This window comes from Hesperophylax consimilis, chromosome 15, assembly GCF_061612785.1.
Source record: "Hesperophylax consimilis isolate HC1 chromosome 15, BYU_Hcon_1.0, whole genome shotgun sequence".
Classification (NCBI taxonomy): domain Eukaryota; kingdom Metazoa; phylum Arthropoda; class Insecta; order Trichoptera; family Limnephilidae; genus Hesperophylax; species Hesperophylax consimilis.
The window spans coordinates 35,906,314-35,934,269 of NC_142850.1; the positions used below are offsets into that span (position 1 = coordinate 35,906,314).

General features: G+C 32.9%; 1 protein-coding gene across 1 annotated transcript in view; it reads left to right on the plus strand.

The window, feature by feature from the left end:
• dysf (neuronal PAS domain protein dysfusion) overlaps window positions 1–27,956 on the plus strand; it is a 52,423-nt gene that overhangs the window by 11,328 nt on the left and 13,139 nt on the right. The window contains exons 2-5 of the mRNA XM_089640610.1: window positions 4,398–4,582; window positions 7,070–7,140; window positions 8,949–9,038; window positions 10,165–10,380. Of these exons, the coding sequence (XP_089496736.1) occupies window positions 4,398–4,582; window positions 7,070–7,140; window positions 8,949–9,038; window positions 10,165–10,380 (562 nt within the window). The remainder of the gene's footprint in view (window positions 1–4,397; window positions 4,583–7,069; window positions 7,141–8,948; window positions 9,039–10,164; window positions 10,381–27,956) is intronic.

Below are 27,956 nucleotides of genomic sequence, written 5' to 3' on the forward strand. Positions count from 1 at the left end.
GCTAATATGGTAATCTCATGGGAATCAATTTATTCATCAGCCGAAAACAAAAAGAGTAATATCCTCTGTGGAGATTGTTATCTCCGAGGTGGCTCACGCAGAGTGGGTGTCAATTATACTCATGGCTCATGGGAGAGATGGGGTGTCGATTTCCATCAAGGCAATGCTAAGTGTAACATTTATATTTACGAATATAAAGTACCTTAAATTATTAAATTCGCAATTAGGTTAGGGGGAAAAATGATCAGTTTTCATTCGCTAAATTGTAACAATGCTAATTTTGTTTTGAGTTTCGCAGTCTGACAATAACCGAATCATTGAGCTTTCGAGGCAATTTTAATTATGTGGTTTGAATTTGCATTGTTATTGTTGTCTTATTTATTATCATCGAAATAAATAGGTTTGAAATTTACAAAATGGGACTCTTGCATTTTTTTCTTTCATTCTGCAATTGAAATAAAAATTACAGTTCTTTTGATTAAATTTGATTTCATTGTTCGTTCACAACTTAATCGTGTTAAATAATATATAATATATTTGCGGCACTTTCCAGAGTGGAAGATACTCTAAAAATTGCCCTGGTATACCTAAGACTTACTACCTTCAGCCTTGCAACATATTCCAACTGGAGTTACCAGACTCACTTCAGACGGTTGGGAGAAGTTGGGACTCTTGTGTGGTTTCACATAAAAAAGAGATGGAAAAAGTGGATGGGTTTTTTTTGACCTCTCATAAAGTGATATTTCTCTTGCTTTATAGACCAAGCATGCAAAATTTCATCAATCTTGGAATAAAGCTGTTAATTTGTATAAAAAACAAAGCATCTACAGAAAATCTAATTTTTATATGTAGAAAGAAGACAGATAGCACAGTTTTGTGATAATTCACTTGAAGTGCACCTTATGCCAAAAACCTTAACATTGTAATAATGAGGAAATAACATTAAATGAATACACTATGCATGTATGTATGAAAATTAATATTGCAATTTTAAAGTATTAATGAAGCAGAAAGTACTTATCATAGGTTATGTTGCCATTCATGGATTCATGGATGGTAAAATGGGTAATCCAAACCTAGTCGACAGAGGAATGTAGCAATTCTGTAGAATTGATTTCCTATCAAATATGCAAGTTTCGAAGTCATGAGGTGCAGCATGGCGCCGCGACGTTTTACTTCGCCACACCTTTCATTAATATTTGCGTTGATTTTTAGTTGGGTAATGTTGTATACAGTAACTTTCCTGATGATGCTAAGAAACCCTTTCATTGTTTTTTTTTTAAAACATGATGTCACAATTTTCGGTCATTCGTTGAATGTATTTGATAAATTTTAGTTATAAAATAACATTTCAGGGAATTTATGAGAACACGCCAAAAGTGTCAATTTTCAGAGTTGTTGAATACCAAAAAGGTATTCAACACAAAAAATATTGGATTAATTTTCGACAAACTTTGTTTCTGTGTATGCTGTTAATTATGTTGTTTGCTTTTTAAGGTATGGCCATTTTAATAGTTCACATAACTATCACAGTAAGTATGATTTGTACAGTTTAGTATATAATTAAATATAATATGATTGTCCCAGCCCTAAATCACGGTGGTCGTGGGCCCAATGCCGATCACCAGAAGATCAGCAAACTGTCCAAAATGAAAATAACTAATAAAAATTTTCGGTTGGCTCCCGTACGGATCGATTGGCATACCAATAATTTACAACCCAATGCGTAGATTATATAAATGTAGATAATTTAGCAGTGTGATGAGAATTTTGCTGTCGAAACAAGTTTTAAAAATATTTGAAAATTTATTTGTTATTTTTTATGTGAAATACCGCACACTAGTCCCAACTGCTCCCAAACATCTAGAGCTAGTGAGACAATGTCATCCTCAATTTGAGTTTTTTGTGAGGCTGAAGGTAGAGGAAAATGGTAGTTGGGAAGTAACTGGCTATCCGGTCACTAAACACGGCTAAAGTCATTTGAAGTAACGTTTCGTTTCTGAATGGTGGTTCTACACCAGGGCAATACCGAGAATGTATGGAGAACTCTGGAACGTGTCTCAAATATCCTTTATATTATTGTGAAACAACGCAAATTAATTAAATAATATTTTATTCTCCGGGATTTTAACCTGGACCTTCGGATTGCTACGCGAGAGCCTTATTCCCCGACCATGTGGGCCGTCAAATTTATAATATTCTTATGATATTTGCGAAGCTAGATACTAAAATCAATTACATTTCTGAACTAACTTTACTGCAATATTATACAAGGAGTTAAGGGACGCACATGACATTCTTTAACCGGTGATTCCTGACATTATTTGGAGTAGAAAAAGTAGATAAAATTTTGGTCTCCGGTGTCTTTTTTGATTTTTATTTCAAAATTTTTCTTTTTTTTCTTTCATATGTTGTTTCTAGCCACTCAAATGAGTAACCACCCAACCCTCATATCCACCCTAGCTGTCCATCTTCTGGTTTGTTAATGTTTTTTGATAAAAAAAATACACCAAATATTTCACCGGAGAACAAAATTTTATTAACATATTTTTACCCAAAATAATATCAGTAATCACTGGTTAACAAAAGTCTAGTACCTCCTTTAACACTCTGTATAATATTTTTAAAATATTGTTTTATTTTCTGCAGTTCAACGGTACAAAAACATTAACTGAGTTTCGGTTCTTCTACAATTTTACTAACTTGGTATTATACTCACCTCCTATACTTAATTGTTTTATGGCATAATCTTAGATGTCGAAGAATAGTCTACATGGGGCATATCTAACTAACTAACTAACGATCATGCCATTTCTCTACACACACTCACTTATTGGCAAATCTATACACCGACTCATACCTATACTTCTGTTATCTTGACTCTTGACATGGCCCGACTGAAGCACTTCCTTGGGCGTCCCCGACTTCTTCTACGATTAACGAATGTCAATGAGATAAATGATGAATGTGGATGAAGCAAGAAGTGTATGCCACGATAGAGGATCGTGGCATTTCATCTCCCTAGCAATTAGTTAGTCAGTTATTTTGTTCTTTCTTGTGACAGTAGTTACATTCGTTTATGTAGCTACCAACATACATAGAGGGGTTAAAATCGAAACTAAAAATGAATACAAAATAAAATATCATATCAATTTATAATTTTTTATTGGTAATCGAATTCATTACTTCCAGAGTTCATCTCATGAAATTGGCCATGAATTTGAATTCAGAAAACTGTTTTGTCTCCCTCTACAAAAATTCCCAGTCCATTTTTTCGTTGAAAAAATCCTTTATTGTTATTCCATCACCTCCCCAATCAGATATTCCGTCAGTAAAGTGGGTGTACGATGACTAATGGCGATTTTGACGCTTTATATCTGCGACAATTTACAGACTGATGTGACGTGACCCGCGTCTAAAAGTGCTCCCGTCCTGTACTTGTCCTCTCTGTGCACACAACTTAATATTCCCAGTACCTCCGTGGCTCTTTTATTTTCATGTCGCGACGGCTATTGAGCGAAATTATGGACATTTATTAGCAGGTAAATGCTGGGCTTTTGATTGACGTCAATTTATAATCGGATTTTCATTGTTTCGTTGCATAACTCGGTGCTAATAAGGACATTATTTTAGTAAATAGGTTGCGGATGCCACGCAAGAGTGGCACTACCCGGAACTGTTGGATGATAAAATTCCCGAAGGAAGAATGTTGTAGCACGGATTAAATTTGGCAAATAGGAAGCCAAGAAAGGAATAGTTATTCAAAATAAAAGTATTGCTTAACGTCTTTTCAATTATTCCGTTATATCCCTTCTCACAAAGACAATACTAAAAGTATCTTCAAATTATAATAATTAACTAAAGGCAATTATTTATGTACACGTAAAAACCCCTATTTATTTTCATAGAGTAAGTTTCATATAAAAATAAGTCTAACAGATGGTTGTTAAGTTATGTTAGTCATTTAAAAAAATATATTTATATGTCTACATACAATCAAAATGACAAATAAATAACGACGCTTAATACCGGCCGTCCAATATCGATATACAAATATATGTAAAACTAAAACAATAAGTACCTAAAGCCGCAACAATACAAAAAAAAATAAGAGACAGTGATGTTTGGGTCAAGTGAAAATAAGAAATTTTAGATATTTTGTAAAGTTCCTAAGGGCAAAAGTAAATATATCCGTGGATAGTGGATGCTGCAAAGTCGTCACATTCACGTAAGAAGTTGTGAGAAGGTTAAGTTGGTTATTTGTAAAGGAATATGGGCAGTTTCGGGGTTTATTTTTAGTTTTTAGGTTCGCGACATTGTCCCCTTTGTTGCCTAATCAAAATCTAGAGAAGAAATCAATAATCGAATATTAACAAATGTTTTTTTTCATTTGTCAGCAGTTTCGAGCCCACCAAGTCCACGAAGGGTGCCAGCAAGATGCGAAGAGACCTCATCAATGCAGAGATCGCCAATCTGCGCGACCTGCTTCCCTTGCCGCCATCCACGCGCCAGCGTCTCTCCCAGCTGCAGCTTATGGCACTCATCTGCGTCTACGTCAGGAAGGCCAATTACTTCCAGCAAGGTAGGCCTCATGTCCTGGTTTAGCTTCTTTCAGTCGTTTCCCCACTCTGCATAGCAACGAATAATATCATTAACGGTATAGTTTCTAGCCAATCCAACATCTTTTAGAATGGCACCAAAAGGATCTTGTGAAAACCAGGATAACTCTGCAAACAGTAAAACAATTTAATAGTTTATGTTTTTAATATGTAAGATAAAAGCAGAGGTCTGGGTTCCGAGATCACATCATATTAATTCAGTGAAATGCAAATAAACAATCGTACATAGATTTACTCACGTAGGTACTGGCATTGTCTAATATTAGCATTACATTGTAGAGTGGATAAATCTTCCAGTTGCCGAGGGACCACCATGCTAAACTTTAAATACGCTTAAATTGTTGATCAAATTGGTTGATTTTTTTTTGCTTTCACAATCTTTCCGAAACAAGCTGGTTTTAAATATTTTTTTTAGTTCTTTACAACTAAACCTTTTAAAAAACTTAGAGCAGATTACCTACTTCCAGATTCATCCCTGAATGGTAATCGCTTAAAAATGCTGTCATCTTTGTTCAAACTATTTTTGAAGTTTGAGACCGTTTGATGACCACAAACATTTTTTAAATAACTCTTTTCATTCTGATGCTTATTTTTTCTCCTTGAAAACAAAGTTTTTTCGTTTGTGTCAAATTTACATTATAATTATTAATGACCCATTCAAATTATTCATTTACTTCTGGCATCCAATCCTCAAAGATGACTCTGGGTCAACAGATAAAGCTTCTTTACATCTTAAATACATTTCTGACGAAAATTCGTTAGCCGCAAAATTCGGACTCATATTAGCTAAAGCATTCCATTTCGTTAATAAAACTTACAGTATGGAGGGACCACCATACCGAAATTAAAATTTATTATAAGAACATTTAAATTGTTGACCAAGTTCGCTGAAATTACTTTTATTCTGATGAACTTCCAAATATTCCTCAAATCAAGGTGCTTTGCATCCATTCTGTCAATTATTAACGTTCTTTAAATTGAGGTAATTGCCAGTTAAACTGTAATTATTTTAAAATGATATTTGGTCAAAACTAATCCATAAAGCTTCTTCTTAAAACATCTTAAAAAGACCGTAATTTGAAGATCTTCAACAACCATGCAAATCCTATAAACCCCCCTCTACATCTTCCAAGAACAGTATTTCCTTCTTAAACTCCTTTGCCGATACCGTCCACGACATGTTCAGAAGTCTTCAGTATGGGCACATTTATAAATTTGATGATTTTAATTCCATAAAACTTCGCTGTTCAATTAGGTAAGATTTAATAAGTTATATCACATTTTCTATAAATATAAGCTTTTTGCATGGCAACAAACCGTTGTAGGTAATCACACATATGTGCTTACAACCTGTTTTCTATTACGTCTGTATGAAATTAATATAAGAAGGAATATTTAGATATTTTCCGAAGCCATTAAAACAATGTTTAGAGGTTGATAATAATTTATTGCACGTAAAATAATAACACAATGATATGTTTTCTATTGTCTTGTGTTCACGCTTTATTTTACTTTGTCATCACGACATTTTACATTTCTTGTGTTTTAAAACTATTGTGGCAATGCAAATGTCATTCGTTTCTTTAACTACACCGTACATATCAATTATTATCTATATTTGTATTTTATCACGCCTTCATATAATTTTAATAGCACTATTCGAATGGTTTTATTTTTGATAAAAGATTTCTTTAATGGCTTTCAACACTATTGACAAATTAAATGTCATTTTTTTGTGAAATCGACGATTCAATCGAACATTTACCTAACTCAGTCTGTTAATCCTTCCGATATTTTGAAAGATGCTATAAAAGACTTGTCAGATTCATGGTTTATTCACAAGTTTTCCCAGTAGAAATTAATTTTCAAATAGATTCATCGTTAAGATATACTTTTCAAACGTTTTTAAAATCAGAGGAATCTTTCAGATTTTAATATTACAAACGGACGAATATTATTAAAATTATGCACAAACTGAGTCCGCCTCAGTTTGTGCTGTAAAGGGCACAAACTGAGTCCGTCTCAGTTTGTGCCGTAAAGGGCACAAAAAAACGCTACTGTTATCAATGTAATGTGTACTAAAAGGCACAAAAATACCCGCGGGATTTTAATATGTTATTTTTTGTAGTTTATTTATTAATTACCAACTCGTAACGGACATTTAGTATTTAGTCATTGGATATTTAATTAATATTATTAATATATATAAATTGGTCGGCCATCGAAAATATGTGTTTGTTTGTGTAGCAGAAAAGAATTTTTGATTGGTAACAATTTTTAGCTTAAATCGTTGATTGAATCATAGACTTCAGGTACATGAATTTTGTTTGCAAGTGCAGAGGGCGGTTTCCAAATGTTATTTTGTGTTTTTTTGTATTTTTGTTTAAAAATTATGTTGTTTTTATTTATTTATGCACTTACGTTTGATTTTATATTATTTTGTCCTTTAGTTTTGAAGTGTCACGACTTTTCTCACCATTATCACCATCACGCACCGACGCCAAATATTGGATTTTCCAAAGTAAGTTGACTCAATTATGTTTTGTTTTTAATCTGTACTTACATTACCGTTATATTATATAACTCATTCAGGATGAAGGTTTGTTTTCTTCTGGTTTCTTCAATCTTAGATGCCATATACAGTGGGTTGCCAATTGCCACTTCGCTCGAAATGAACGAAAAATTTGTGATATTTCCTGGAAAATAGGAGAAAATGTACGAAAAAGACACGATACTTGGCGTGCAAAGGACAACAATTATAAATTAAGCTTATAAGAAGCTACTATATCTGTAAGAATGCATTCAGAGCACACCAAAAAATTTGCAAGCTGTAACTAAAGCCAAGGGAAGTTCTACTAAATATTAATAGATTTTTATAAACATTTTGTGTTGAGCCTTTTCACAAACGCGAATTATTAATAACAAAATTTTAATTGTGTTAGAAATGCCCAATTTGAACACATTTGTACAGCTGTAATTTTTGCATTAATAACTAATAGTTTTTCCAAATTTGGTGGCCAAGACCTGGATAAGCTTCACCCCCATGAACCTGGGAACCAGAGTCGCCAAGTAGCGAACCATTCGTTCGGTTGCCTGAACAAAATGAACAATTCATATTATTTGATTGTGTATTCAGTTTAAAATGTTTGTCATCAATAATATCCTAATTTGTTTTCCCAGTCGTATGTAACGTAGTAATTTCCTGTGACAACATTTTTCTTCGGTAGTAAATATTGTGAAAAACGAATAATAATATTAACAGAACTGTATTCAATTTGTTTGCATTCCAAATATTTATAAAAAATGAAATCAGTTAGTACCTACATTCATACCCATTGTATTGCAGATAATATTTTTTATCATTTTAAGGCTACCTAAAGGCATTTCTTTCATATCATTGAAGAAGAAGATAATACTAATAAATGTAAACATAACACGACACAGAAATCATAAAAGATAACGGTCTCACCGGGACAACATCATTAACCACTCGACCATTGGGATCTATTTAGTATACTTAATTTTTGTCCAATGACTAAATAAAGTGTTATTTTCTATTTAATGTTTTTGTTCAGAATTGCCAATATTATCTTGCAACCAATTCTCCATATTTTTTTAATGTTTTCGAAATTCTAAAGAATTGGTTTATAACTAAGATAATGTTTTGGATAAACCTCTCCGATTTATATTTTATGGGAAAAAGTAGTTGCAAGAAAAAAATTTTAATTCTGAATTTGACACATGAGATTGACAAAAATGACATATAATAATTATGTCGCAATGATTGAGTGGTTAAATACATTGTTCTAGTAAAACAGAGATCCTGGGTTTGACTTCCACTTGAGGCCGCTATCTTTTTATTTTTCTGTATCTTGTTCTGTTTCTTGTTTTGTTAGATTTATTAGTATTATCTTTTTCTGCGATGATATTTTAAGTTTATGGGTATAAACATAAAAAGTAATTAAAAAATGCATTTCTTTTAGTTTACAAAACGACTGGTTTCTCCTTGTTTCTGAAACAAGTACAAAATTACATTTGGTGTGAACACTGTGTGTAATAATCATAATCAAGTTTATTAACACCCATCGCAAATCTTAATTAAAATAACATTTATTATCAACACCTCAATAAATTTTAAGGATTGGTACAATAATCAAATACCAGTATTAAAACAAATAAAATTTACGGCATTTAATAAAATTAATGAGAAATAAAGTTTTATTATCGTCGATGATCTTTCAATGGGAAAAAAAACACTGAAAAATTATTTAGCTGTCGGTTGATTTTTCAAGGTAGCTAGGTCACTAAAGTGTATTTTTTTCTCCACAGGCCTTGAATGGATTTCTGATGATGATGACACAAAACGGAAAACTCCTCTATATCTCTGACAATGCTGCAGAATACTTGGGTCATTCTATGGTGAGTTCATTTACAGAATTTTAAATAATAAATAGCATCCACAATTTATCGTCAATAGACTGGGGTATTTTCGCGCACTATGAATATCCTTGAAATGTGTTGAAGTCTTAGGACGGGTTGTTTCAGAAAATTTGAATAATTCATCAAATTTCAAATTTAATTTTCAAGTTCTGTTATTATATCAACATGGGCTAGTTGCTTCACAGAACTAAAATAATAATAATAGAACTTTCACAGTCCTTGAATATTTAACTGTGAAATTTGATAAATTATTCAAATTCTCCGAAAAAACACGTCCTAAAAGATTATTTTTCTGATTCTGATCGTTGTCCTAAAATTGCGTTATTTTCATTCCTAATTATGGATTTCAAAAACGAAACATTCTTCGGATATAGAAAATGCCAACATCTGGTAAGACGGCTGTCACCTAAATCACCCGGCATGTCGTCAACGCCGCCGAATTAAGGAATAAAATTTACGAACAAAGGACACATTTTAAATCAGAATAGAAAATTACATTTTCGTAATGTTCTTAATTTTTTTCGAGTGTAAAAATACTCAAAATGTCCTATTAGACGGCCTCCGTGGTCGATAGGGTAAAGCCCTTGACTAGCAATATGACAACTAAAAACATTTTGAGATAGAATAACAAAATATCTTGGTTCTGAATAAATATGTGAATTATATTATAAAGAACCTTACTAATAAACGTGTTTGAAATTTTAACAACTAATAAAAAGCTATTTAAGTAGGGTGTATGGTTGTTTATCAGTTGAGTAAATTAAAAACATGTTTATTGGTAAGACAGAAAGATCCAACAATCAATAAATTAATCGTGATAAATTATTTAAAAACCAAAATCTAAACGCTCTTGATCGGCTCTAACGACATAGATATCAGACGGGACATTGACGTCATATCATGCAAAATCCTTAAGAGCCAATTTATCCGTCAAATTGGAGCGATTTATAGAAAATGTTACTTTAAATATATGTTTTACTATAGTCATATTATGTATTATTATAAATAGAGAAATTCCGAAATGAAGGTAACATAGGTAGTACAATTATTATATTTTTAATTATTGCTTACCTACATTATTTGCTTTTGTTTATTCTCCCCTCAGGAAGACCTGTTGATCCACGGAGACAGCGTATACGATATAATAGACAAGCAGGACCACCAGGGGGTGCAGGCGGAACTGTGCCGGCCCACACACCCACCCCCTGCCCCCGGCTCGCCCCCTGGTAGCGCCACCAACCCCCGCGATACAAGGATGTTCCTCTGCAGGATCAACGTGGCAAGGAATGCGAGGAGGCAGATGAGATTTGGAGATCAGAAGGTAAGATCCTTATATAATAATATATGGTGATATGGAGCATTTTTTTAATCGGGGGGTGACTTATCTCATCCCGGATACGTGCATAATTCTCGCTACTGCTCAAAAATTATTTTGATGATTCTTAACTCTCTTTCATGATTTTTTCCCGAGTGACGTCTATACAATGACGCATTAAAAATAAGTGTCAAATTATTTGGTCTTATATTTTATATTTAAGCAAAATTAATGTTTAAAATTGGAAAGCTGTTTTTTTATAGATTTTTTCAGATATAGAAAAAGGAAAATGCATGTTTAAATTCTTCAACAAGTATAATAATTTCATCTCATCTATATTCTCAAGTATATGAGTGTCTTTCCTTGTAAATTTATTCATAATTCAATATACGAACTTGCATTTTTTTGGTATTAAACATGGTACATCAAAAAAAGTTGCCAAAATAAAAGGTGATTTCGATCACCTTGTTTTTTTGACTCCCTAAACATATTTTTAAAAACTCATTATAAACTGACGCTACGTTTGGTGACTTAGGAGGGGTGCCCGGGTTTATGGGGTGAGAATTTTCAAGGTCTTGGCAGCGGATGCGTTTGCCCACCTACTGCGTTGCAGGCCGGATTTGGGTAGACTAATTGAGGGTGATCTTTTTACCTATCCAGCACTCCTCGACCAATCGCCTTGAACCGCAGTAGGAGGGATGAATTCAAACTTCCGTCACTCCTGCATCCCAGATTCCTACGTATCCCCCATAACTTTTCTTTCTTAGATCTTCATTTCCTTAAACTACTTCCACCATCATAAAAAATTCTCCACACAGCATCACCAAATATGAAGTCCCGAGGGAAACTATTTTACTTATGGTCTCCTTTGTGAAAAAATACACTGCTTTGAAATATTTAATAGATATTTTTTAGGTTATGATAGCAAATAATACAAAGTAAGCTATTTTTTTAAATATGGTCGAGTAAGCGATCTGTCGAACCCAGGCTAGTTACTCTTACCTAAGTGAGTTTCTAACAACATCAAAGCAAGCTTTAATTTGATATTATTGCAAATTAACTATATACGCGTCTTCCGGGATTGGTAGACGTAAAACTGACAAATAATTACATCTTCATATCTTAAATTGTACTATAGTTATGATCCTTGAAATCAAATGTCAAAATAAATATAACGATTGTGTAAATGTTCAAGAATGTTTAAATGCCATGTTGTCAATAAGGTGATTAACGTTTCTTAGCGCTGCGTGAATATTCTGTTTTCTCATTTTATATTATAAATCATATGAAGAAGTATGTAAATAGCAAGGATATGAGGATCATATAGAATTATAGAAATTAATGTCACATATATCAATAGGTGGTGAGTAGAGAGATAATATCTTTGATACAATGGATAATAAATATCATTATCTTAACGAGAATGCTTGCATTACTAATTAATGGCCTGTTTATGCAATACAAAATTGTCAAAAAAATGATGCATTGTATTATTTCGAAACAACAATTATTCAGGGTTCTGGTTAGAGGTTAGGTTTAATTTAGAATGAACCAGGTATTTAATTATAAGAATCGAAAATGGATCATATTGGGCATTTCCAAATTGGGTACATAAAAATGCTGATGATATTGGGGAAAGGAATGAGATGGGGAAGAGGAAGACGAGGAAAATCAAAGTCAAATTCAAATAATAATAAAATTGAGGAAAATAATGAAAACTCCATGAACCAAATTACGCTCCGTGGTTGAGTGATTACGATGCCTGGCTTCGAATTCTCAGGTTACGGGTTCAAATCCCGACGTGTACAAGTTAATTTTATTTATTTAATTTCACACATTAACGGCACGTTCCAGAGTGGTAAATACTTCTAGTCTCGCCCTGGTGACAAACCACCATTCAGAATCAAAACGTTGCTTGAAATAGCTTTAGCCGTTTTTGGTGACTGCGTCCGAATAGCTAAGTATTTCCCCACCTTCCTTTTACCCCATCTCCTATCTCTACCCACTACCATTTCATCCTTACAACATATTCCAATTGTGGATGTCATAGTCTCATTGGCTCCAGACGGTTGGGACCAGTTGGAACTCTTGTGCGGCATTCACAAAAAGGACGACACTCCTGATATAATTTAGAAATTATTTATCCAGGATAGTATACTTCCGATTTGCTTGTTTGATTGGGGACTCTTGAAAAGATGATTTAAAAAAAATATATGGTTTCCACATGTCAACTGCATTGGTCTTTTGGTGAAATTAACTAACAATTTCTCCATAAATAAATCTGTCTTCGTTATTGTTGTAATTCCGGGTTTGTGTCACAACAATTAAAAAAAACTCCGGGGTAAACAAAACACCTGGAAATTTATTCAGTGGTTGATAACAATGAGCTCGAATGGCTTTTTAGCAGGTGGTAGGAATGATTTTACTTTTCGATCTTGGGATTGCAATCGTATTTATCTAAGTCACAATCCCTGCATTATCAACAGCCTTATTTTTGACCAGTGCCATCTATGAGTAACCTCTTAAACTAATATCTAGGATATCACAGTATAATTTCACCAGAATATTTTACTCTACTCTCTTGTAAAGTGTGAAATTGCCACATCTGGCATTATTGCCGTGATAAATCCATTTTAGTTCTCAACTCCGTGACATTATTGAAGTGGCGTCATATTCCCCGTTCCATGTTTATTTATATTTAAATGCTGATCAGTTTATCCATGTACCTACACAGATACAGTGACTAGGTATGTACTGCAGTATTATAGGTTTCCGGGACCAAAAGGTCACTGTGTTTATTGTTGAATACTGAATTCATTTACTGCAGCGGTTAACAAACATTATAATGTAGAATAATATGTATACTTATGGACGATGCATGCGATGTAAATTACTGGAATTGTATTTTATTACTTATCATGTAATTTATTTAATAAGCCGCTTATGTAATTTAATCAACGTCACACGTCTTTTTGTGCTATTTCATAGATCACTTAAAATATGTATGCGTAGGTACTTGGAAAAATAAAGTTCATGTTAATTTTTTTTTTAAATAATGTGTTTATTTGATTTCAATAAGTATCAACTACATAATTTACCAATTTTTCAAAGGATGCTATGTTAAGCTTTTTCAAATATTCTGATTAATAGCTGTATGGTTTTGAAATGAGAACATGCTTAGTTCCTACCGGGATGTCATTTATCAATGTCCTACCTATCCCTAACCATCACCTTGCAGAAGAGTATTTCAAATTTGGAACAATGGCAAGAATATTGTGCAAATTCGAGTGCTTTTGTTTTGATGACTGAAGAATAAGTAATACTTCCTACCTATACCGGATAATGAGTCGGCCAGGTCAGATTAACTATATACTCGTAGATATAAATAGTTTTGATATTTTTTATATAAAACTATATCCGATAAACATTGTCAATTTAAAATTTTTTATATTTTAAGTATCTACGTAATGATAATGTTTTCCTAGATACATCTGATTCCGTCATGCGTTACACCTCCTTAGAGTTCTCTCATCTTATTGATAAAACGTATAATTCTCAGATTAACGCTGATGCAACTAATAACTTGAACCGTTGGCCATACGGTGGGCAGACCCCGAACAGATTAATTCCACATTACGAATTCCCCTTCCCCGAGATAGCTGGAAACTGCCGAGGTGTATAACACATTCATTTACGAGGAAACTTCGGTTACAATTCCTTGTACGGGGCTAAACAATAATTCCAATGGAAACCAATATGATATATTATGCATTGAACGTCAGTGGTACATGTTTATAATCACCCGAGGCCACAAGGGCCGGTGTGGTGATTGTGTGCGCCAAAGCGTGCATATAATTGAATTGCAATAGAAAATATGATGTACTCGGCACAATGGCTTGTTGCGATGGTTTACTGTTAAAAACTGCAGGAGGTGTGATTGCGATGATTGATTTTCTAGGTTTTTTAGTCACTTTCATGGTTATATTTGTGGTGATTGCTTGCTTTGGTCTCAATTAATTTTGTGGGCAATTGTTATTGTTATTACAATAAGCTAGAAATGTAATGACTGCTTCCACAAGTCACTACTGTATACCACAAGGTTACTGCTAAAAAAACAACATTAAATTGAATTTAATTCTAATAATTTAACTCATTTCGGTGCAGAGATATTGCGTTAAGTATTCCTCGGGCATCCCCGACTTCAACCATTCAAACTACTCTTTAAAAACATTCGTGGCACTAATAAAAACAAACTTTGAAAATAATTTTAGAAATCGGTCGACTAATTTTCGAGTTTTGCGAGCAAAAATATACGCAGACTGAATTTTTATATATACAGATATATTCAAGGGATGAAATTTTTACGTACAAATACAATGGGTGTATTAGATTACTTCAAAATCTTAGAAATTGTAAAAAGTGTTAATAGTAAATAAAATATTATTAATAACCATTTTTTTTAAATCTCCATCTCTTAAATTTATTTTTGTTTTGATACGGGGCATTCCGTCGTTTCGTTCAAATCGAATTTCCCCTAAATAAAAAGGTATGGAAGTAAATGATTTTCATGATAGTTTTATTGGAAAATATTTCTATGTAAAAGAGAAAAAACCCGTATTTGTCGCATCAGACATTTTTTTACGTAATTACTGTATGACATACATAAAACATGTCAAATTTTTATTATTCCTTAGGAAGGGACACTTTTGACAACAATATGTGGGATGGTGTCCTTTTCACGTTACTGATACGGGAACACATTTCGATAAAAATATATCGTAGAAAAGTAAAAAATAAAAGTGGGTGTGTCAAGCCTACGCAAGACAGAAGTGAAACTTCTAGTATTCCTCTCTCTCTATTTTCATTTCATCAAAAATTAAATGAATTAATTAAATGAACTACAACTATAAATGTAAATGTAAACGCAACACAAAACGCGAACACAACTTATCACAGCGGGAGCACGCTGCTAACTGATTCACTGGCCGTGGTGGGCGTGGCCGCGCAAGTGCGCTACCGGCCGACCTGCTAAACCGAACTCGTATCTCGCTCGTAACTCAAAGCAAAACGTTCGTGAGCGGCTCCCCCACCTCAACAAGCGCATATGGTGAGAGAGGGACAGTGAACGGTGAGCGGTGGTGGGGGTACCCGCATTTTCGTGTCGATCCTGACTCGGTTTTACTCCGTCCCCGAAAATCCATTACGCGCCTAAAGAAGTTTCACTTCAAAAAATTAACGAAACCTATATTGATAATAATTAAAATATTTGTTATTTATACATTTTAGTTACCATGTGATCATTTAATGTTGAATTATAAATGTTTTCGATTTAAGTGTAATTGTGTTAGCTCATAATTTTTTTGATGCGTGTAATAATGAACTATTTTATGATAATTTAATTTATTTTTTATAATTTTATTTTAAATTATAACTAATTAATCACCTGTCATAATAATATTTTTTATTTTGTACTTATTTGTATATATTTATCTATTTTTAAATTCGTTAATTTTCACTGTCCCGACGAAGAAGCCACCGGCTTTGAAAGTAGATTATTTTTAAATAAAAGTGGTGTAATGCGTCTGTGCACCTACCGCATTGCGGGCCGGAACGAGAGAGATTGGTTGAGGGAGACCATTTGACATCTCCAGCAGGACTATCTCGGCACATTTTCTTGCACCGTAGTTGGAGGGATGGTTTCATAAGTTCATTCCTGGATTCACTGACCCCATATTCTTACCTATCCCTCATACCTTTTTCTTTCCCCTTAACGTTCTCTCCTTCCTTTCCTTAAAAAGACCCTACACACAGCATCCCATACGATGGCATAGGCCACGTGGGAAATTTAGATCCTCAGGGACTCCTGTGTGGAGATAATGTAAAAAAAATATATGTATACATGGAGGATCGGAGTCGAGTTCAATCTTACAAGAGATGACATGTTGAATGGAGGCGAGGCAATTTTACTTTTTAATCGAAAAAAGGAACAACCAAAAAATATGTGAATTAAAGTTTCCGTTCTAGACCAAGTACAATCTGGGGAGACAAGCACGAGAATTTTTAAAAGAAGTGAGAGGGAACGGCGGACTGTCCAATTTTCATTTCCACTTTTTTTGATAAAATGGGGGAATTGCCGATACCAAGGTTTAGACGGGAGAGCCCTTTATGACGTTGAATATTAAGGTGTTAATTAATTGATTAGATTTGAAGTGATATCCTACAAAACTGCTACGGAAATTCAATGTTGTTGATATTGTCAGATTATATTTTTCAGTCATTTATTTCTCTTATTGTTTTCACCTTAAATTTTTTCCCAAATGTGGATAGCATAGTCCCACGGACTTCGAAAAGAGCGACTCATTCATTAGCATGACATATAAAAAAGATCTACGTATTTCAATGACAAAAATAACGTCCATTTTAGTGACTAAGTTCCCTCTAACAGCGAACAAATGTCATCAGATACGCAGAACGTAATTCTCATCTCGAAGTATAAAAAACTGGTCGTAAAGAATTAGCTCGAACCTCGATAAGATCCATCTGTCATAATAGGTCTTCCACGAATTAAACCCGATTAACCAAACACTATAATTTAAATCATCGAATCGACTGCTTACTGACGTACCTATCTGGATAATAACATATATTTTATTGCTTTTGCGGTTTTGATAACAGGTAAAAAGATCCGAAATAACAAGATAAAGGACTTTTTTCTTTGGTCAATCATTACTAGGTAATTATGAAACGAAAGTATGTAATTAATTTTAGATTCGCCGCGGAACGTAAATAGCAGTGATTAAACATAATATGTTGTCTTTGGAATCGGTAGACTCGTTCAGTAACGCCGTATTTACTCTCAATTGAAATAAAATGTTGTATTTTGAAGCGGTAGACTTGTTCATACCGCCGTATTTACTCTCAATTGAAATAATATGTTGTCTTTGGAATCGGTAGACTCGTTCAGTAACGCCGTATTTACTCTCAATTGAAATAATATGTTGTCTTTGGAATCGGTAGACTCGTTCAGTAACGCCGTATTTACTCTCAATTGAAATAAAATGTTGTATTTTGAAGCGGTAGACTTATTTATACCGCCGTATTTACTCTCAATTGAAATAATATGTTGTCTTTGGAATCGGTAGACTCGTTCAGTAACGCCGTATTTACTCTCAATTGAAATAATATGTTGTATTTTGAAGCGGTAGACTTGTTCATACCGCCGTATTAACTCTCAATTGAAATAATATGTTGTCTTTGGAATCTGTAGACTCATTCAGTAACGCCGTATTTACTCTCAATTGAAATAATATGTTGTATTTTGAAGCGGTAGACTTGTTCATACCGCCGTATTAACTCTCAATTGAAATAATATGTTGTCTTTGGAATCGGTAGACTCGTTCAGTAACGCCGTATTTACTCTCAATTGAAATAAAATGTTGTATTTTGAAGCGGTAGACTTATTCATACCGCCGTATTTACCCTCAATTGAAATAATATGTTGTATTTGGAATCGGTAGACTCGTTCAGTAACGCCGTATTTACTCTCAATTGAAATAATATGTTGTATTTTGAAGCGGTAGACTTGTTCATACCGCCGTATTAACTCTCAATTGAAATAATATGTTGTCTTTGGAATCGGTAGACTCGTTCAGTAACGCCGTATTTACTCTCAATTGAAATAAAATGTTGTATTTTGAAGCGGTAGACTTATTCATACCGCCGTATTTACTCTCAATTGAAATAATATGTTGTCTTTGGAATCGGTAGACTCGTTCAGTACCGCCATATTTACTCCCAATTTAAATAATATGTTTTTATTTGGAAGCGGTAGACTTGTTCAATACCGCCGTATTTACTGTCCATTAAAATAAATCAAAATTTATCGTAATTTAGTTTTATTTTTGAAGATAATGTCGTGTTGTGCTACCTCCTTCTTTAACCTAGCACGTTTCGGTTTGAGTTACAGTGTTCATAATCAGGGCAGAAGATGGACACTGTAACGATGTCCAAAACGTTGACCAAAGAAGGAGGAAGCGAAATCCGGTTTAATACGCTAAAAATAAACCACGATAATAATTTAGCTGTGGCTATCTCGAATCAAAACCAAAAATTATCATGTTTTTTATTTTGTAAAAAAAAAACAATTAATCTATAAAAGTGATAAAAATTATCGTGGAAATTAGCACACATGGCAGAGCTTTATATTATTGGCCCTGAGCCCAGAGTGTCAGGGTTCAATCCTCGACGAGGTTAAATTTTAAAAAATCAAGCACAGATTCATTAATTTGTATTTTTTGATGAACTAAAAATTAAAAAAATTACTGAAATGTTGTGACTAAGTTCTGCTAGTTTGTGGATCCCTTTGGGTGACAACTATTTCGGCCACTTTAAAACATCGTTGAACGCCGAAACAGCTATTAGGCAATACCATCCACAAACTAGGGTATTAATTAATAACTAATTCTCAATTCAGACACATTTAAAAAAGCTGTTTTATAAAGGTAGTGAAAACGAACAATTCAATATTAAAAACAAATAAAATAGAAGTGAATAAGTTTAGTCCGCCTCAGAACAGGCCATCCTAATGGAGAGGACTAACAAATAAATTTACTATTCATATATTCATTATTATATTTTGTATGTACAGTGTTTAAATAGATACCATAAAAAATAAAATAAATATGTATACCTATATAGATGTTCGTACAAAGACAAATATAATCCTTAATCCTTAACGGCTTTATATTAAAGGATTATAAAAAATAATCCTTTAATATAAAGCCGTAAAACAAAGAAAGTCTCACTGAAGAAGAAGTTAATACTAGTAAATCTTAACACAACATGAAATAGAAAAAGACACAGAAAAATAAATAGTTATAACAGAGTCAAATAAATAACAATCTCCAATAACTTTGAGAAAAAGTCGATAGGTATTCCGTTTAAATAAAAATGGGATATGTTTATTCGAGACCCTATCTAGGTTACAAACCATTTTGTCATTTTGTAATCATTAAAAAGTTGGGACAAATTAGTTGCAAGATGATATTGTTAATTCTGAATTTTAAATATGAGGTTGACAAAAATGACGTATAATAATTTGGTCCCAAAGGTTGAGTGGTTAAAGGCGTTGTCCTGGTAAGATAGAGATTCTGTGTCTCGTTCTGTAATGTTTCGTTTAGAATTTTTAGTATCATCCTATATGTAATGAAATATTACATTTAAAAGTTATTAAAAGAAAAGTTGTTCCAATAAAAATTAATTAAAGTTCCATTGAAAACTGAATTCAAAGGCAGTCAGCGATAAAGTTTTGACAAAAGCTAATATTATAATTTTTTTATCTAATATTGCATTGGGTACATATGTTATTTAATTTTATTTAGAACGTGATTTCATACTATAAACTTCGAAGTATTGTTGTTGAATCACCTTACTGCGATAACGCAGGTAATTAAAAAACTTGATTATGATTTCATTGGAGGAATCATATTAACTGGTAAAAGGAATGAGTCAATACATTTTTATTCAATCTCTGCTTACGTAGGTATCTGTTATATTTTATTGAGGCTGTTTTTTCATCGGTGGTTTTTGAACAGTAAATGCCTTCATGGGAAGGTTACAACAATATTTTAACACGTCAATGTGTCTAAAAACGTGCTATTTTTTTAAGGCACTTTTTAATCTAATTTTTAAAATCAATATTTTCAATTTTATCAATTCAATGAATTTTAGAGAATTAAAATTTATCTTTTTTATTTTACGAAAAACTTAGTTCATTAGTCTTATTTTAGAGTTTCAATACGGCCATTATGTATATTTTATTTAGTTCCTTAGTCTTATTTAAGAGTTTTTATACGGCCATTATGTATATTTTACTTAGTTCCTTAGTCTTATTTAAGAGTTTCAATACCGCCATTATGTATATTTTACTTAGTTTCTTAGTCTTATTTAAGAGTTTCAATACGACCACTATTTATAATTTACTTAGTTCCTTAGTCTGATTTAAGAGTGTCAATACGGCCATTATGTAAACTTTACTGAGTTCCTTAATCTTAATTGAGAGTTTCAATAAGGTCATGATGTACATTTCACTTAGTTCCTTAGTCTTATGAGTTTTAACACGGCCATTATGCATATTTTACTTAGTTCCTTAGTCTTATTTAAGAGTTTCAATACCGCCATTATGTATATTTTACTTAGTTTCTGAGTCTTATTTAAGAGTTTCAATACGGCCATTATTTATATTTTACTTAGTTCCTTAGTCTGATTTAAGAGTGTCAATACGGCCATTATGTAAACTTTACTGAGTTCCTTAATCTTAATTGAGAGTTTCAATAAGGTCATGATGTACATTTCACTTAGTTCCTTAGTCTTATTTAAGAGTTTCAACACGGCCATTATGCATATTTTACTTAGTTCCTTAGTCTTATTTAAGAGTTTCAATACCGCCATTATGTATATTTTACGTTTTTAAATAGTTTAAAGTATGTATTTTCTCTCAGGCTAATTTGTGATAAATCAAAAGAGTTTTGGTAGTTATCTGAAATAACTAATTTAACTATGCGGTGGGTCAAAACCAAACACAAGCTGCTTAGAGAGAGCGATACACTGATCCCTTTTTGTTTCTCTATTTGCGCCATTGAGGTGATTTTCTCACTAAAACGGCGCTATACAAATATTTCAATCACTATTCCGACCGTTATTAGTTAAGTATTTAGTTAAATTCAATTCAACTGACTATGGTGCGCGTTTTAGCCCGTTTTCATACAAAACTAAGTATGCTAATAAATCACTTGAAACTTGTCCGATTGTATTTATTTTTTACTTAAATTGTGGGTAAATATTTGATAAATACAAAACTAATAGAAATAACTCTCAACAAAATATCTATGGCGTAATAATTATTCTTACAAAGTCTGGGTCATTTCTGACCCACTACCGGAGTGGACGTGTTAACTGGGAAGGCAAATTTAAAACATCGTAACGTGATTTTTTTTAATAAATTCGAGATTTTACCATTTAATTCTTTTTTATACTCTGATCATTTTGCCACAGATGATGTCATAAAACAACAGGTGATTGATTCTCAAAATAAATACAAATTTCCTTCCATTTAACTACAGACTATATCTGAAGAATAATGTTCGCAACAGATTTGTCCACAATTTCTATGTATCACTGATGATTGTGTTACCATCTTAAGGAAAAATGTTGATAAAATATTCATAGTAATTAATAATTATTATAAAACAATGAAGCTATAATTCTTATATAGTAGTCATAATTCCATGTATAAACCACAAAAAATGATTAAAAAAACAAATTGTAATAAAAAACCATCCACCATCCGGAACGTTAAGTATAATAAAGTAGCGATAGGTTAAGACTCATTTTATTAAGAACAGGAGTCACGGTACCAGCTCAATATTATCGTACGACTCAAAGAGTGACTCAATTAAACGACGCGTCAATTGAACGGGAGCAGTTATTTCAAAGTGTATGCGCAACGGGCTTACTGTGCTTGCCCGAGACGACTCCCCTGGTATGGATCCCCCGATAGGGCTCCCCCAATACGGCTCCCAGCTCCCCAGCGTAAGCGTATGATGAGCGTATGACTCCTGCTACCGGTACGCCGCCACGTATAGCGAGAAATATAAAATGTTAGGTAATTAGTAGATGTATGTACACATGTCCAAGTCCAGATGTCGACTGACTGACTATCAAACGCCGTTCACGTCTCTGAGTATATAATTTGAAGGTATTATTATCTTAATGACTATATAGCTTAGAATTGTTGTAAACGGATGTGGCACCCCCTGTTGTTTAAAAAAAAGAACCGTTAAAGTTTACAAACCGCGGTAGCGGGTTTTTATTTGATAGAAATAATCAATACTTGGATCATTTTAATAACGCAATTTTTCAAAAAGTTCTCCTGATAAAAAAGAGTTATGGTTCAATTGAGCCATAGTACGGTTGTGCGGCTCTTTCATGAACGACTCATCACTAGTATAAAGTGATATCATAAGGGAGTGTGGGAAATGTTAACTGAGAGGTCCGCTTTGACCAGCCATAGCTTAGTCATTATACGATTATACCTTTAGTTAAACTATACTTAGTTTCTTTTTAGTTTTACTCTGATTGTTATCGGTTTAACTTTGTATTAGCATTATGCATGCAACAGGTTTCATTTAATATTATTTATGTATATTAAATGTATAATGTTATCTATTGGGCATAGCAGCTTTACGATAAATTACAGTGTTTAGCGTTTATAAACGTTATCTATTTGTGCAAAGTGTAGGATTTTAAACAAATTAAACACGTTTTATGATTTATAGCAAACGAACTATAAATGCAGGTGATTGGAATATTAGTTAAGTATTTAATAACAATTCGTGGCTAATTTCTGAAGCTAATTTTGAGAGAAATATTAACGGACGCTTTACAAAATTATGTTTGTTTTCTTAAACTAGCGCAGAACCGTGAACAAAAATAATGGGATATTATAATTCCAGTTTTGAGAAAAACTATAGGTACCTACTTTTAAGCTTATCTGAATTCTTCAAACAATTTGTGCAATTTTGAAAATGCCACTTAAATTCAAAGCAAATTTGAGTTCATTGAACAGAAATAATTTCACGCAGGAATAACTAATGAACATAACAGACATTCGAAAATAGTAAAAAAAAAATAGATTCCATAAGATAAATAATAATTAAGATATGTTAAAATACATGAAAAGAAATATAATTCTGTTAATAACATTAACTTCTTCGAAAAATTCTAATGTTTAAGAAGCGTGGAAACAAAATATTGGATTGGAATTTTGACAAGTTCGTTGTTGTGCTATCCTTGATATTAGTGTTTGAGCTCACCCATAGATGGCACTAGATTAGTCTATTAGGTTACCCATAGATGGCGTTAGATGTCGAGTATTGTCACGACCGAAGGGATGATTATTCCAACCGCCTGTTATTATGATAATGATATCAGAGCAATTGTCAATCTATCATATTAAAAGTCCAGGTGTTATTTTGAAGCCGGAGTTTTATGTAATAAGAGAGTTGTTGAGGAAATTCGGAACACGACAGTTATCTATCATTATAATTTCGTGAATCCAATTCAGATTTTTACAGATTATTTACTGAATTGCACCAATGTTCATAGATTTGTAGAGTATTTAAATGAATTCCTCTTCCTTCTTGAGACAATTTTTCCAAGTATAAATTTACTCAGCTTAAACCTTTAATCATGAAATGCGTTTAAGAAGTTTGTTGCCACAGATTAATCATAATCTAATAAAAAAACCTGTCCCGGAGTTAAATAATTCTCGTATGTAATATGATGTCAACATCTCATTTGTTCGTATGTTTTATTGTAGGTATGTCTGTTAATTGTTAAACATGTATTTATTTTTGATAAATTTGAAGCGTGTCATTTGAAAAAAATTCCGACTTGTTTAAATAAGTTGGTAATCAATAAATGTCTTGTCCCAGTTCAAGTGAAATGTTATTAATCAATTCGTATGGCCTTGTTTGTCACCCAAAGGAAACTGTATGTTCCATAATGTCAGATTTAAAATACGATTAGGATGTCTTCTAATGTAAGTGTGATTTAACGGCTTCATTAAGGCAGAAATCTACAACAAATATCGTGTTGCGTTTTTATAAGAAGCAATTTGATTAAATTTCTCAACACTTTTAAGATACCTACAGCTAAAATTTAAACTCGAATTAATTTTCAATATACCGCCATCATCTGATTATATTAGCGAAGCAATTATAAAAAATCGTTTCAGAGCTTTTGCTCTAGTCCTCGAGCTTACTACAAAGTTTTTGAATTCATTCGTTCAAAATATGTACATGTACATATATATATTCTTTAAACAAACATTCTTGGGTTACGAATAATCTGACAATAATTGAAATTTCTTTCTACCACTACAGTAAGATTGTGCTCACGACGCTCGGGTGGGATCCAAATGCGATGCCAACTCAGCCACTGACCGGTAATTCGTAGGTATTTGCCCGTTTTCCAGAGTGAGCCGGAGCTCCAACGATCACTGTCGCCCTGGTGAGGGTTATTAATGTATCGAAAAATTTATTGAAATTGCTTGAGCTATGTTTAGTGACAAGCCATAGAAAATACAGAGAGAGAAAATTGCGCGAATTTCACGAAGCAAAAGCTCACCTTCTGAGCGCTTTTCTGCTTAGCAATTACATAAACTGCTGGGCATATATTATCACAAGTTAAGACTAATAAGATATTAGGTACGTTATCAGTATTGGGAAATGATATTTTGGTCCCCGTAGCTTCCGATTTCAGTGATAACTTTTAAAATATAAAAACCTCTGATATCAAATAAAAATTACTAATACTTATAAATAAAAATGCCGAGATCGATTATTTTTTTTTCGTTTATTTTAATTAAAATAAAATATATGAAAATCACAAAATTGTTGTTTATAATTGTTATCAATGGATCTTCGAATAAAAACTCAATTTTCACGACAAATCACGTGTTTTTTATTCATACTAAAATCATATAATCAGGAACAATTTTGCAGGATGGCCTAGAGGTCAACGTTCTTGCGGCTCACCAAACCTTTGTACCTACCATGGAGGGGCGAACCTATATACTACCGACATCTGTCAGATAATTCTAAAACCTAAGATCCATCTAGTTCTAGTAGCTCGAACTATCACAGTGATGAAGCTTTTATAATATATATTTGAAGAGTTTTATATTTAAAGTTTAACCAGTATATTGATACCATTTTCAGAAACATCCTGTTTCCACACACTTGGCTGTTCATAGAACTTACAAAGTACAAATTAATCACAATTAATATTTCCACTCCAACAAATTCAGTGTAAAACCAACACTCCGTTGTCAATTTTGTTTAATATCTCCACCGAAACAAGCGAGGCATTTCATTTTTTGCTAGATGTTTATCTACATAATACTGCCACCTAGAAAAATATCTCAGGTTATCTTTGACAGTATTAAGAGATAAATTTAACCATACATCAACATCATACACCATACATAACATAATAATATCGTAATAAATTGATACATATAATAATATGCAGTTAGGAGGCATTGATTTGATTACGTTATATAAAATATTATACGCCATGCATATTAATTTCTAATTTATGAGATCCAAGGGGATGAGAAGATTTTTTCTCAAGAAAGAGCTGAGGATCATATTTCTTCATTTTATACTTGGGAATGCTGTGTGGAAAGTGTTTTTAAGGAAAGGAAGGAGATGATGTTATGGGAAGGAATAGGGTTCGACGAGTGGGTAGTAATCTGGGGGGAGTCCTAAGAGTTGCGGACGAAACCACCCCTCCTACTGCGGTGCAAGGCGAGTAAGTCGGGCTGGAGAGGTCAAAGACTATCTATCCCTCAACCGACCTCTCCCGATCCGGTACTCTTGCTAAGTCACCAAACGTTTCGAACCATGATGACCTATGGCAACAGGGCTGTTGGATATCCAATAAATGGTTACCGGAACAGCGATACCCATACCCGCCTCCCAAATTGACGATAAAAATTAACATAAAATTAAATTACAATATCACTGCACATTTAGGGTGGGATAAATGTTTTAGATATAGTTAATCATGAATATTCCCAAATAAAGTATATTTTTCTTCCTTTTAGATATCTTGAATTGTGCAATTCATCACCCCAAAGATGAGAAATATATATATTTCATACTTATAACAGCCGTTAATAAATTATTATAAGCAATAATTAGTCGCCTGTAATATAAATACAAATTGAAAATATCTCCCGAGAAAAAATAAATGCCGCCGACGGGAATTGAACCCGCGTCTTCTGATATCCGGTCAGACGCTCTGAACCACTGAGCCCCGTCGGCTTATTTCCAATCCGCCAAATAATTCAATATATACTAGGACTTCAATCAACAATTACTGCTTATTATATTTTTAAGTTCATCCGTTGAGATGTGACATCTTCCATGATTAATGAATACTGCAAGGCTGTCCAAAACGTTAGCTCAAGAACGAAGAATCTCATATAGATGTACACCCCATAAACAACGTAACTCTATCCGTGTCAAATTATGATTAATAATATTAATTCGATTTGGGAGAAGCATTGGATCGTATTAAATTACATCGAACACCTCCTAAATTATAAAACAAGTTGTTACGTACTTCCAATGTTACTTGGTCAATTTTACAAAAAATGCATTCATCATTTTGCAGTTTATTGCACTCGACTACGATTTTTTTTTATTTTTATTAGAGCTGTATCACAGCGATTCTTGACAGAGCAGATCGCTCTAAATTAGGAATTTTGAGTGCGGATGACTTGCGAATTGGTTACCATTTACGTTACCGACTTTTGCAATTACTTTTTTCAAGCCTTGTCTCCAGAACTGACAGGAGAATTATTTGGATCGTTTATCATTTTGATTTGCATAAAGGCTGTATATAGAAAACGATGGCAGAAATGTGATTCAAAAGATCTTAGTTCAATTTACTAAAAAGATAAGTCTATAGTTTTTGCTAAACTTTTAGCTTGTGGTTAGGTTTATTTTTCTTGCATTCTGAAGTCAGATAAACCAACGTTTATTTTTAACTTTTAAAGAAGAGTCGTTTCTGCATTATAAAATTATCTTATATAGAACAATATAACATTTTTTTAATCACAAAATTTTCGAAATTTTTTTCTTAACAACCGACCCTTCCCCAGGGCAAAATATATACTGACTCAATATTAGAAATTCAAAATTGAGTGAACATATATTAGGTGTTGAAGTGGAGGTGGAGGCGAGACTAGGGATAAGTGAAGAATTGGGGAGGAGATAGAACGAATGGTGAGTAAAAACCAGCTGTAAAATTATCTTACGACTTTTTAGTGGTTTTTTTCTGATTTTGTATTAGTTTCTCCATGAAATCTCAACTCTTTGATGGACCGCGACATTTATAAATAACTCACGTATTTTATTTAAAAATCGATTATTTTCGTATAATAACGAGTAAAAAGTATTTTAAAGAAAATTGTAAGGATGCACATTTATTACCTTTGTAAAGTGTACTTAAAGATTATCGGTACTCATAAACTAGCTATAAAACGATATGCGTAACTATTACCGTGTTACACCTAGAAGAGTTATATCAGAATTTATGTAAGTAGATGCTAATATTTTACAAAATACTACTAGTACGACTTTTGATATGTAACTTTTCACTTACGTAGATAACCGATGAGTTTTTAAGATAACGTCGTATTTTGATGGTGCCAAAAGTGTATCAGGTAATTTCACATATGTACTGTACGATATCGCTAAATGAATCTACCGCTGATTGTTCTAAGATAATTAACAAAAATAATTATTCAATACATACATATGGCTCCATTTTAGTGACACAAAACCTCACGAGCGATTTTGAAAGTGTGAAATATAACTCAAATATACAAATAATTTTATTATAACTATACACGTTGTAACACTACGTACTACATAGATATTAACAACATTAAACACAGATTGTTAACCCACTATACACGAGCCATTTGTGCATTGTCTTAACTAACGTAG